The following is a 14,404-nucleotide window of genomic DNA, read 5'->3' on the forward strand; positions in this document are numbered from 1 at the left end:
GAACCTAAGCCAGGTGGCCAATTTATCTATTAAAAGGCTTGATTGTTCCACTATATATCCATTAAAAAGTGCTGACAGATTGCAAGAGCTTTGTTCCGTCACTGAGTACCTCCTAGAAAGAGCTGAATGTGCAGATTTGTTTTGGGTTTTTTTGTCAGTAGAGCCACAGCCTGAATTGTTTGTCTTGGCGGAACATGTCATATTTTAGGAAGTATCACTTTGTCATGCAGTGAATGGGCATTAATGTACAGCTTGGCAAATGCTATACCTTTATTATCTTTTAGTATTCGAGGTGCTTTGCAAAGGGCAGAAACATTGATTATCTGCTTGAAAGACTGGGTTTTAGTCTGTGTGTTAGCTTTGAGTTGACAAAAAAGTATTTTTCCTCTGGGTAAACAGATGAAGAGATGACTCATCCTGCACTAACAGAGTTTTACCCAATCCATGCTCTCAATAAGCAAAAAGTCCCTCCCCCTTGAAACTGGCAAATAATCAACAAATGTTGGTTCATGGCTGTTATGTAACTAAAAAGTATAGTTCCTGTTATTGTAATAATCACTCTTTGAGACGTCAGGTTTTGACAAGTGGTTTATTCAGCAGGAACGGTGAACAATCTGTCAGTATTTTCATATTTTGTACAGAAAGCAATTGAGCACCAGTAAAGCCTCATAATGAAAAAGAATGCTTTAATGATCAATGCCCAGAATCCTCTAATATTTGTTATTTTCCATACTGGTTCTGTCTCTGGATTTATGTTCTGATGACAACTATCAAAGTGCCGCAAATCTCCGCAGCAGTCTTAAATCCTACATTCAGTTTAATGGAAACAGAACAACTTCAAAATAAGCACAACGTTTTTATCTTTAGTGCTGCCCATGATATTTGCCATAACCAACAAACCTTAAATATTCAAAGTCTTTGGTATTATGTGAGGACCTTTAGCTGGAGGTCTATTACATCAAACTTGTGCACATTATATAGACATTCTGGGTGGCTATTGCATATGATTCTGTTTCTTAATTCAGATTGAGATTATATAAAACACATACTGCCCAGTTCAAAAGTACAAACACTTTAAGACCCAAATTTAGGTTGTCCAAAAATGGATAGTTACCTTTCTGAAAATGTTATTCTTCTGCATCATCTTGTTTATAGATGATTTATCTTTGAATGGTTAACGTGCTGCTAGTTAAAACATAACCTTTCTTCATAACACTGATGGTGTAATTTACTTAATGTTGGTGCAATTTTCCTATTAAACCTTCCCAGATATACTGATCAGTAAAAACATAGGTAAGTGAAAAGGAAAAACAATATTCCTGAATAGAGTCGTACAGTGTTAGCCAAATTACACTGTTACTAACTGGTTGAATTGTACTGTAACTGTGTCTGTATTACACTGAAGACTGTTTTGCACCATTTCCTTGCCAGTTACAAATACTTGAGTTGTAGAATCAGTGCTAGGATGTCTAAATGAATGTAGTGCACATGAAAAGCTACTTTGTGATGGTCAAAATCTTGGTCACGTTGGACATTTGCAGTTCACAGTACTCTGTCAAGTTTTTTGGCATAGGGACGTTATTTTTTCAAAAATAATAATTTAAAAACTGTAGAGAAAACAAAAACAGCAATTAACCATCTCGGGCCACATTTTTTCCTTTTTCCATGCATTCACAGCTCTCACAAAAATACTTTTGCTCGCTTACACTGTAACCTTATTGAAATAGCTTAAAAATAAAACTAAAAGAATATTATTACAATGGTGGCCACAAGGCTGTGCAAAAGGGAAGGCTTCCAACATAGAGCTTCATGTTTTCAGCCAACTCCTGCAAGTAACAAACTACAAAGTAGCACCATTATACAGTGGGTTCATTTTTTTTTTTTTATATGGTTCCGCTATATGATGGCATCACATAAGATTATGATTAGAGAATGCAAAGGTTAATATAGGTTGAGTATAGATACAGAGTAAACAGTGTGGGTTGACGTGATCCATTGGGATCAGAAAAGAGGAAATCACCATGCAGAGGGACTGTGAAAACGGCCTAAACTGGGGTGTAGAGGGATAGTTCACCCAAAAACAGACATTCTGTCATTATTTATGCACTTTATGTCATTTTTATTAACCTGTGTTCTGGTATTTTTCTTTTTCAGAATGAGAATTTTTTTTTCTAATGTTTGCTGTACAATCATAGTTTTGTAGTGAACACCTTCAAAAAGGACAGTAAATGCAAATAAAACATAATTCCAAATGACTGGTGCTCTGCAATCCAGAAATTTAAATCAATATTCAGTGATAAATTTCACCTTTATATAAGCCCATTTCTGCTTCAGCGAATAAAATAAAATAAAACGGTAATTGTGTGATAGTCACATATGAGCCATAAGGCTGTATTATGACAAATAAAGTCACAACTGCCTTTAACCCAGCAGAAACAAGCATCAAAAATGGACTGAAAAAGTCATAGTGTAAGTAAACCCATGAGAGGGTAAAGTAAAAATGAGTAAATGACACAATTTAAATTTTTGGGGCGAAATATCCTTTTAATACAGCTAGTGAGTTGCAGTCATGTCACCAGTCTTTTGCCGTAAATATGCAAACCTGCAACTTCCTATTTGATAAACAGTAGCTGCTAAACCAGATTATGTTCTTCTTGACGGTATATGTTACAATTGCTAGTAATTTTTTGCATCTGTTGTGGTTTCTGTTGTCATTCCTGTCTTTCCTGTGCATGCTGATACACTGGTGTAAATGCATGCGGATAACTGTTCGAGTGAATGGCTCTCACCTCCCATTTTCTAAAGAAGGTAAATCATGCAGTTAAAATTATTTAAAAAAGAAGCAAAGATCCCTCACACACAATAAAAAAAAAAAACCACACACACACAAGGTGTTTTGTAGGATGTAGTTCGTGTTCCATCAGTCCTAAATGTGTTCTCTCTAGAGCACCTCAGCACATCTGCATAAGGCTTTTGTATAATCCCCCTTGACCTGGTCTTGCACAACGATTCAAATACGAAAAGACTGATTTGTATTTTATACGTCATCTCTCTGTGCAGCCGTAGTTTGGTTTTGCAAGGGTTCCAAACTGTTTAGACAGCCTTTCTTGTCATCACGGTCCATGATCTCACTCCTTTCTGTGCCCACAAACATTAATATTTTGCCACTATAAAAAGCTTTTGGCATCCATTAGGTGCAACCCTTCACATGAGGAGGATAAACAGTTATCATTTGACTTTTTTTAGCAGCTAATTTAGTATTTTCCCCCAGTATGGAATGGTGCAGTGTATGGAAATCATCAGATTTTGTTTGTCTTAACATTGGGCTTTAACAGTGTCCAGTATCTTGTTGTTTTTAAAATTGTATTTTAAGTATGTTTTTTGTTTGTTTTGTGATGTTTTTTACAGTGGAGCACGTCCCTGGAAGACCACAGTCTTTCTTTCCTTTCGTTTTCCGCTGTCCAACAGTTTTACTTGTCTCTCTCAGCCATTCGCCCTAATGTCCTCTACATGCGATAGTTTCTGCCCCCTGTGTTTCCTCGGCTTGAGTTCTTCTGATGAGCCTCCTGAAAATAAGAAAGAGAAAGGCAGTAAGCTTCAGTTTATATGATGAGAAGTAATGCAGAAAGCCGACCCAATGAGAGCAGAACGGCTGCTGCTGCCCATAACAACACAGCTGTTTGGTGAACGGAGTGTTATTTCATAATGCTGAGGAAATCTACTGTCAAAGCAACACATCAAAGGTTTCACCGCAGCAAGATTAATAAGTGTAATTCACGAGCTGGGAATGAAACCGCATGCAAAGGCCGGTGTGAGGGGCCAGACTCTGAACTCAGCGTGCAGACATCTAAGGTGACCTTAGATTCGGCTTCCATCGCATGACGTATGGGTGCAGAAATATTTCTGTGGAGAGCACATGCAGGTCTACCACAAAAACCACTTAGGCAGTTCACTTGCTAATGTTTTTTTTTTTTTCGAGAGAGGACGACTGAGAGCACTTAAAAAGATGGCCCACATTTGGGCAGCAGGGGTGAGGGAAGAGCTGCTTTTTCCTTACGTTTGTGTCACAGCACAATGTACCAGCATTATTTGCTGAGCTCTGAGACGAGGTAAACGGACAGCTCACCCAAAAATTATAATTCTGTCATCATTTACTCATCCGTTTCAAGCCCATATGACTTTCTTTCTTGAGTGGAACACAAAAGGAGAAATTTTGAAGAATGTGCCTGTCAGTTGTTACCATGCAATTGCAGTAAATGGGGAATGTAGCTGTCAAGCTTAAAAAAGAATGTGAGAGTAACTTAAAGTGGTCCATATAATTTGTGTGCTATCTTCCAACTCTGTGTGTGATAAACAGAAAATGTAAGCCATTATTTGCTGATTTTTCCCGTTAGTGAGCTGTCATCCATTCCAACTGGAGTCAATGAGTTAAACTTGAGAATTGGATCAGTCTGTTTTGTGAATGAATCATTCTGGTATTGTGAATTGTATCAATGGATTTAATTGAAGATATGACTCAAAAGAATGTTTTGTTTGGACATAACATAGTTAGGATGGATCAATAATGACTGCTGGTATGTTATAATGACTGAATGGTATGTTTTTGGTCTTTGTTTGTCCTTTTGGAGCTCAAAGATTTACCAGAAAGTCAGTCTTACAGGTTTAAAAATGACATAAGAGTGAGTAAATGACTGAATTTTTATGTTGGTGAACTATTACTTTCATACAAGTTCCATGTCAGAAATTGCGCTAATCTTGAATGCTATTATATAAGCATTCAAGCATCATCATGTTAATTATGGCTCATTTTCAGACTGAGGGAAGACTTACCTTACAGGATGAGTGGCTATGTCCAGATATAGGTTTCTGCAGGAGACAAAGTTCATATGACATTTTGTCAACCAAACTGGTCAGCTGATACTGCAATCACCATTATATATTGATAAACTATCATCCATCATAAGGCTTTACAGAAATGTACAATTGTGTCAAACATTCTACTGACCCTTCGCTAAGCCCCGCATAAAAATTTTACTGACCAATGATACTTTAGCATCCGTCCACCATCTATTTTTGCCCTTTCTATAGCGTAAGTTGCAAGAAATCCTGGGCGTTTGGAAAGTTCTAAGCAGAATTTTCTTCAATAATATGGTAACAATTGTTGCAATATTGACACAAGGAGCATAGAAAGAAAATATGGAGTGTTTTTTTTCTCTTTTGCTAATCTTTGCGTAAATCTTGATGAGACTGAAGTACGCATTTTCTTCTATTTTGCTTCATAATATCAGCTTTTTAATGGAAAACAAGACAAAAAGACATTATTGTTTTGCAGTGCAAATGACATTAGCCAAGAGGACGGAGCTTAGCGAAGGGTTAGTTCTGACATCATCAGCATGGCTGCACACCTTTGCTGTCCTGGGAGTGTCTGTGTGTCGTTCCGCTCGTAAGGATCGTGGAGATTTGCCGGGTTTTACGGGCGCACAGTACATCTCAAGGCGCCTCAGCTCACAGCTTTGAAAGCAGCATTCATCCACGATGCCGCGATTGTGCGACCGTCTCGAACTAGGCCCATATCCTGTTGGTTTGCCTGTTGGATGCATAGAAATAACATTCATAAATAACCTTTTGGAGGGCAAGATACGCATGCGGAAAGCGAAAGCACTCCTAAATCTCTGCTGTGGGGGAAGGCCAGCACCTAATAGCATGCTCAAATTTAGTCCGTATGTACATTAAATAAAGCCTGTCATCACATTGAGTTCAAGACCCTTTATCCATTTTATTCTTGGCATGGCACCAGCTCATGAAGAACAATTACAGCCTGCAAGGTCATGCTCTGAAATGCTAAATCTCTAAAACTTTCAGTAGTAACCTGTGGCTAAAAGCCCGGTCATGAGCACTATAATAGCTTAGCTTAGCGTAGCAGCCAGACCGTAGCTGTGATTCTTCAGATATATGGGCGTGTTAATAACATGAATTTCTTCAGCTACAGGGTATTGCTTTGCACAGAGTGGACCCTTCTTGGCAAGCCCCCCAGTTAAATGGAGGTCACACTGACCAGTTTCACAGCTGATATCTTTAAAGTTGACTGCTGGTTTGGGACCAAATCCGGCCCTTGTGAGGGTCAAATTAACCTATGGAGCAAAACCCCCTGCTCTGTTGAGAAGAAAGATGTTCCAGGATGAACCGTGAACTTTTCCCAGAGTGGTTGTTAATGCCGCTGCTAAACTAGGTGATAATTACCCATGTGAAAGAACATGAAACTGCCTCATAGGTATAGATTTTGTGTGCTGTCAATGAGGTCAATGCATAATTATGTCCTAGGTATAACATTTAACAATGAGGTTGGACTACTTACATGTGTAGAATTCAGGATTTGGGTTGTCTGATCCCAAACGGATTTATGTTAAATGTAGCGCTTAGACACCTGACTAAGTTAATGTTTCTTTCTCCATGTCGCCAATCTCCCGGTGGCCTTAAAAAAATATACCACTCTCCATTTACAAGTCGCCGCTCACCTAGAACAATATAGCTCCGATAGGCTTTTCCCTGTTACCAAATGAAATAATAATAATAATTTAATATGGCATTTACAAGGAGGAAATGCCTTTCCCTTTCAGAGTTAATAGCTCTTGGCTCGCAGTGCTGCCAGTGCTGACAAAATACATTAACTTCTGCCTTGCACTTGCTGCACTCTGACAGCGTTGTTTTGGAAAGAGAGGTGCTCTAATTCTGACAAACATGCATCCCTGCAGACTGCATGACTCTTGGGTGCCAATCACTTCTGGGAGATTAGGGGGCGCTGTTATCTTTCAATAAGTTGGGTCGTTTTGAGAGTTTTATGTAGGACACTGTAATGGTAGAATTGTGTTCACACACTCATTTTTGGACACTTTTGATGGCCTTCAAGTTGCCTCATTGAAATAGTGACCTAATAGATTTTGAGATAATTTAAAGTTTTGTGGCTTTTATTCCATGTCTAAACCATCTGTAGTATATGCTAAAAAAAAAAAAAATCTAATGTTTTTCTCTGAATCACCATTTGTATTTGTATTTGCCAAATCAGATCATGTACATTCCAATGATGGACACCGCTGGAAAGAAGCTGAGTTTTATAGCCATGCTCAGGTTATTAAAGAACAGGGAGTTCTTGGAGCTGCTGCCATACGCTGCCTGCATAGTGTCAGGAAGTTTACTGTTCACTGGAGACTATGAAAGCTGCTATAGTCCTGGAAACTGCCTCTTTATCAATGGTACCACAAAGAGTTTATAGTAAGATGAAGTTGCCTTCCAATTTTATTATTTTTTTCTCCTGGCTCTTTTTTCCACTGTTCACTATGCAAAGAGATGTTGGCTCTTGCGGACATTAACGATTGAATAGGAACTGTTTGTGGTGTTTAAGGCTTGTCAGCAGCCAAGTAATGGTTTGCTGTTTGTCAAAATGTTTTGACATTTTAACCAGGGTGTTTTGCTGTTATACATTGAAGGGGTTATATGATGTTGCTAAAAAGAACATTATTTTGTGTATTTGGTGTAATGCAATGTTTATGCGGTTTAAGGTTCAAAAAACACATTAATTTCTACATACTGTAAATTATTGTTGCTCCTCTATGCTCCGCCTTTCTGAAATGCGTCAATTTTTACAAAGCTCATCGTTCTGAGAAGCAAGACATGCTCTGATTGGCCCGCTATCCAGTGCATTGTGATTGGCCGAATACCTCAAGTGTGAGACGTAAATGTTACGCCCCTTACCGTTTTCTGATGCCGTGTCCCAGCGTGAAGACACAAAAACAATAAAACCATTTGTTGCATCCAGTGGGGACATATTTACTGATTATAATAACTTATACTGTCTTTTTATGTATCGCGTTGCATCGTGCCACGTAAACATTACCATGTCTGCATTTGTGATCGGAGAAACGATGAAGAGCTACTCTACACCGCTCAAAACTCGCGTTTGAATCGTCAGTGGCAAATTCTTTAAATAAGAAAACGTACTTACAGGCTGTGAGTCAGAAGCGCCAGACTGTCCTGGCAAAGTTGGAATTGCCCCACTTTATAGAAACAGCCTTTGTGCAAGCCAGCATTGTAGACTACTCTTCCAGGTTCAGGAAATAGTCCCCCGTAAAATGTGCTGCACACACTCTAATATTTGGGTTGAATTGTTCTGGAACAGTGTTGTAAATACAACTTAACCACTGATTTCTAGTTGTGTCCTCTTTTGGAAGCCCAAACAAAGTACTTTCGCTTTCACAACGAAACACAGCGTCTCCAGGATATGGCGCCGGCGGCAGCACCAATACTACAGCGAGAATAATAGTTCCACCTTCTTTCATTGCGTATACATTTGGGCGGTGTTATTGCATATCTTACCACAATGTGACGTAGACATGTGGGGGCATGTTTGAATGAGCCATTTTAGGAGGGTGTGGTCGAGTCTTAACTTTTATAAACTTTTATATTATCTATTTAAAATTATCTATATATCTAGAGTTATCTTTATACATAGATATAGATTTAATTCTTAAATATATTTATTGTATCTATTTAAAAGTTTTACATAGGTTATGATTTATAACTTGAACGTTATATTAAAGGGGTCATGAACTGAGAAACCAAAATTCTTTGTCTTTTGGTCTTTTGATATATAAGAGGGCACTGTACTATAAAAACATCCTGTACATTTCAGAACTCAAAACTTTCTTGTTAGTCTAAAAACAACTTGAAGCCAAAAACGGCAGCTTTTGGAGTGTTCTACTCTATTATGTAATAGTGTGAATACGCACCGCCTCAAGAAGATCAATGCCTGCTTCTACATTGCTGCCTGTTTAGCCCCACCCACTGACACCCAAACATGTAGTATTTACGAGAGAGTCAATGCTTATATATTAGGCCTTGTGGTTAAAAAAAACACCTTCTTCTCACTAGAAAAGTGTTGAACCCAGAATACCCAGTGTCCTCTGCAACGTGTTTGTGTCCAGTAGAACAACGGTACGGGAGGGGGCAGGGGGCATCCTGATCATCCTGTAATCCCCCATAATCCGGTGCTGCTCTAGGACAAGAGCCAAGCCTGACTGTGTGCTGTTGATGTGTTCTTCTCTCCAGCTGCTTCAAACATAATGAAACCAGACAAACGGAATTGAAAAGTGGTCCTATCAGTGATGTCTGTGACAGAACTTCCATTCAGTTTTGCGGTCTTTGCTACTGAGAGGAGATGACCTGCAATCTTTTCATCAACGATTGATTAATAAAACTACTTAGTAATGTTGGAAGTATATATTTGCAAGTTGATGGCATATGAACAGCATGATAGAGTTGTGATTGGCCAGACTTTCTAAGTTGAGCTGATATCAATTAAAGAACTATGGACAAAAATTCTGCATTTTGTGCTCTGTTGATAAAGAATAGCAATAAAGCTGGCCAGAAATGCTATTTATTCAGCTGCTTTATTAGGCCACAAGCTTGTGCATCCACACTATATTTCCTATAATTCTCCATGGCAGCACAAGAGTGATAAAATACATAGCTAAAAGCATCAATACATACTGTACTTAATGTGCATTATTTGCTCTTAATTGTCTTGCATTTGCACTAAAAAGCTTCCTGTTTTGTCAGAAAGTGAAAAAGATATATGAAAGTGAAAAAGATATATGAAATAGTCCATAAAGTACATTTATTCTGACCAAAATCACTTGAAAGCACAGCATGTCCAAGACATGACTCCAATGCAACATAATTCCTTTCAGGATTCACATAATACTGAATGAGGCAACTTTCAGTAGAATTTCACCTGTTATCCTGAAGCGCCAGATCATTAGAGGTCCTTCCAAATGTGTGAGAGGAGACTTGCACCCACCTCTGGACAAATAGTGATTTTACAGCGCATACTGAGCCAAAACTTTCTGCATTCCTAGTATGTTTGTGTCCAGGGAATGGGAATGCATCATGAGGTGTACGATCAGACTCTTGGCAGACGTCAGAGGTGATTCACTGGAAAAGACTACACAACCATGGAGGGAAAGGGCAGTTCTGTGTCAACACAAACACTGCTGGCCACGAGGTGTTGGTTGTAAAAAAAATAAAAAAATAAAAAACAGAATTATGTGCTCTAGATCTGCATCTACATCAATCATTTTGGAGCCCCTTTGTTTTCCAATAACCCAAGACATTGTGGGATAAGGCTGACACTGGCATTTCAAAGACAACTGAGGATTTCTAGGTCAGGCTAACAATTGGGAAAAAAAAAAATTACTGCACTGTCAGTTTCTTCTTTTTCTGTGTCGTCCTCTTCACTGTGTCTTCAAAAAGCCACATTTTGTTTCAATAAAAAATTTCCACTGAGTAGTATTTTCCGAGTCATAGGCCATTCTATCAAGATAATGAAATCTGAAGTTTTGAAATGTGAGTGGAGTACCACTGGCAGTAAGGGCACTGGCGAGATGGGCTGTATTGCAGCTGTCACTGAACACAATGCTAATACAGATTTAGCAAAATAATATTAATAATGATATACAGTAATGAGTTAAAAAGATGGGGTTGTCAGGGTACATACTGTAAAAAACGTACCCCGGTTTTATACTACATACTAGTTCAAAGTCAAATGATCTGTATAAAATCATCTATTTGCTCTTCACCGAATCTGTCATGCAGATGCAATAATTTCATGGAAAGTTCAGATTAGCATAAACGTATTTATTTTGGGCTCTGTACTGACAAAACAAACACATGGCCATTGACAGCCATGAGCGATCCAGCCAGCTCCTTTGTGACCACTAAAAGCTCAAATGTTGTTGACTGGAAACTTAAAATGTCAACTCTAACTTGAAGTTCAATCTCGCTTCGCTTTTAAAGTAAGTGAATAAAATGTGCCTCCACAGAATCAGTGGGTTCTGTCCACTTGTCAAAATAATCACTTCATACGTCATCATCAGTGGCCCGAGACTCTCATGCTTCCCTGAGCCATTTGCACGTCGTAAATATCTCACTGGGTAATTCAGACAGATAACAATATATATGTGCAAAAGTTTAAAACATCATATCTGCACATGGTGATGTATAACTATAGTGTCATTTGGTACACTGAAATCGAATGTCATAGACAGGACAATTCATTTTTCAGGAAATTACAAATAATCTAAGATTAGAAACTTTTTGATCTAGTTATTGCTTAATAGGCATTGCAAAATAGTTAATCATCATTTGAGATGAGCAGTTTGCACATTCTGTTAAATATTTTACTTTGTGTGAAATGGAAAAAAGTGTCTTGAGGGTCATTAAATAATGACAAAATCTTCATTTTTGGGTGAAAGGCCACTTTAATCCAATGTTTCATGAATTGATTGATTGATTGATTTCACATTAAATATGAAAAAAGTTCATTAAAAATCATTTATATTATTATTTTATTAGTACGCAAGTAGATCACCCTGTCAGATAAATTGATAAATAAACATTACAGAATAAATTTCAATTAACTGTATGCTCAAGATAGGAAAAGTGAATCCACAAAGTGTATGGACAAAGTGTAAAAAGCAAGTCCCATCAAGGTCTAGAACTCCTGAATCTCATATTGCTGATTGGAACAACCCAAGACCCAGTAGTTCTCATGGTTTGTGGAAAAAGAGAGATTTAAGTCTAGGATTCAAAATGGTTTTCTTTGGGTAGTCCCCCGTATTCAGCTGGATGTGAACTACATTTATTTGCCCTGCCGATTCGTGTCCGCCAAATTCCAGCAACCTCATTCTGGGAGCAAAGCAGCTGGCTGATCTTCTTTAAATGTAATACACGAGCATCAGTCTCAGCATTTTTTTCAGCTGCCTCTTCGGCATTGCAAGTGCTCACTTTACAATAATCTAAAGTGAAGTGGAATTCACAACCTATTTTACTTCCATAATGACATATTTTCAGGCCTTTTTTTTTGGCCTTTGAAAAGTGATTGGATCATGAAAAGTGGGCATTACATAAGGTACCAGAATGGACCCCTGTGGTTTGAAAAGTGAGGGATTTGTGAATAAGTCATATACAAAGTTTTTTATAAAAGCATATAAACATTTATATTTGGTATAACATGCACTGATGAATCAGGCATAATATGTCTAAAAACATGCATTGACAATTAAGTAGTGTTTGGCATCAGTAGATTACTTGGATTGTAAACTCTCTATCCAATATAACTGAGACAAATAAAGCAAAAGCAGAACGGAGGGAAATTTTTGGAAAATTGGACAGCTAGACATGAAAACTGATGCTTTTCTTATTTATGAGTGGTGCATTAGTGCATGGGGAAAGAGAAAAAGAGAGAAAAAGAGAGAGAGAGAGAGAGAGAGAGAGAGAGAAAGAGAGAGAGAGAGGAAGAGAAAAGCAGCAGTTGATGAATAAATCAAATGTGCACTTACTGAAATAAAAGCCCCTGTCTCCACACACAAACTGCAGCGTGTCTACAAGCTCCGCCCCGCACAGCGTCTCCGGCCCCGCCTCCAGTGTCGCGGGAGTCAACGCAAGGACGCACAGCACCAGTGAGAGGGTGTGGGTGCACGAGAGACAGCGCATGGTACACTGCATCCCAGAGAGAGGGAAACCAGAAATACATTACATCTATGCACTGAAACATAACTAAGGACAATGTGCATCTTTATTTACCTTATTTATTTTTTGTTTGATTTATTTCTTCTATTCTGCCTTCTTTGCTTGTGTTTCTTATCTATCTATCTATCTATCTATCTATCTATCTATCTATCTATCTATCTATCTATCTATCTATCTATCTATCTATCTATCTATCTATCTATCTATCTATCTGCACAGATGCTACTTATCATTCATGTTTCTAACATCTTTTGACTATCAAACAGCCCGCAGAGACAGGTGCCTGGATATTGAGGATACTTCTAAAAGCAAAAAAAAAAAAAAAAAAGATAAAATACTATCAAACGTTGAACCGTTCAATGCACCTGTCTTTTGCGCGCGTGCATTTACTTGAATATTTACTCCCATTCAGATGTATAACTCCGTTTCTGTGGTGGCTTTCCAAGTCAGTGTCCTACCTCTATCCGCACGCAATCTTGCTAAACCAGAGCACGTTATTTCGAGGCACTTCTCCACAAAAGCGCGCGGAAATGTCTCCAGCGAGCGCTTTGAAGAGCCTAGTAGCTACTCCCCCGTGCCAATAGGATACTGCTGCTTGAACCCAGTGTCCGGTAAAAGAAGAGCGCTTTTGTAAACCGCTTTTGTGGGTTGCTTGGATAAAACATTGTGGTTCACCTACAGATACGTGAGGTGGAACTGGAAAGCTGCAAAGCTGCCAAACCCAAAGAGGAAGCACTTTACGTAATAAAGAGAATATAATGCGCAACCACACAACGCACAAGTATGCTGCAAAACCTCCTGCCCGAGCCCTTATTCGTGTCGACTCAGCAATATTTACTTTTAAGGGTCGTGATATACAAGTTGGTGACTTGTGCACTGCGCAAATGAACTCCCTGGTGCATCATGAAATTACTCACCATGCACATCATGCAATCTGTCGTAAGTCTCAAAAGTTTGCCATATTACAGCTGTCAGATCTTTAATGTGAAATACTTTTGCTTGCACAGTCCAATGTCATGCAAATTGCGCAAAGATGCAGATTGATCATTGAATAAAATTATTTTAAAATTGAGTGCAAATTGTCTTTAAAATATAATTCATTCCCTATATGATCTATATTATAGTCTATTGCTTCAGTCAGAAATCAATAATGGTTAGTCCAAGCCTATTCGCTTTGAAAGGAAATAGGTTAAGTTACCTTAAAGACATCACACCAATGCCCCTGGAAGAAATGACCGCTAGACATCCCCTTGGGTATCCAGCAAAAGCCCAGCAAAAAAGAACTTGTTTGAAGTCATTAAAAAGCGAGAAAGAGGATGAGATGCGGGCAATGTCACATCTCAATATTCCGACTTTGTTCCATTGCGCAGGCTCGTTGTGGAGAAGTGAGATTTAGCGAACAGGAGACGGATTTGGAGAGAAAATCCCTCACATTTATCTACGTTACAGAGACATTTTCAACAGGAAACAGCTGGGGCAGCATTTGCCTTCTCTTCTTGCTAAGTTACTCATTAAGGATTTTGGGCACCCTGTCAAATCACGTCATCTGCTTCTTAGAATAGGCTCGAATTTGGATCTTTCTAGGACTTACTAACAGAACAGAAAATATTGCATTGCAGAATGAAAACGAATAAGAGAGTTAGAGAAAGTTGTGAGTTTTTAGAAAGGGACAGAAGTCGAATTCAGAGACACTCCCTTGCGTAATTGCACGGTGTCTTTTTCATCTCTGTATTCTCAGCCGACGTGCTTGCCAGCGTGTGACTTTTACAATACTTTTATATGAGGGGAACTTTTTCAAATCAATTTCTATAGTATATTGGGA

The 14,404-nt window shown here is 38.5% G+C and overlaps 1 protein-coding gene across 1 annotated transcript; it reads right to left on the reverse strand.

Moving 5' to 3' along the window:
• Positions 1-579: 579 nt before the first annotated feature.
• On the reverse strand, positions 580-14,204 carry igf1 (insulin-like growth factor 1). Its single transcript, XM_079399140.1, has 5 exons — positions 13,781-14,204; positions 12,393-12,552; positions 5,406-5,587; positions 4,831-4,866; positions 580-3,566 (listed from the first exon to the last, which is right to left on the reverse strand). Exons 1-5 carry the CDS (start codon positions 13,826-13,828, stop codon positions 3,507-3,509), a joined length of 486 nt encoding a protein of 161 aa, XP_079255266.1. The 5' UTR covers positions 13,829-14,204; the 3' UTR covers positions 580-3,506.
• Between the last annotated feature and the right edge of the window lie 200 nt (positions 14,205-14,404).

Source organism: Barbus barbus (assembly GCF_936440315.1).
Source record: "Barbus barbus genome assembly, chromosome: 39".
NCBI classification, from domain to species: Eukaryota; Metazoa; Chordata; class Actinopteri; order Cypriniformes; family Cyprinidae; genus Barbus; species Barbus barbus.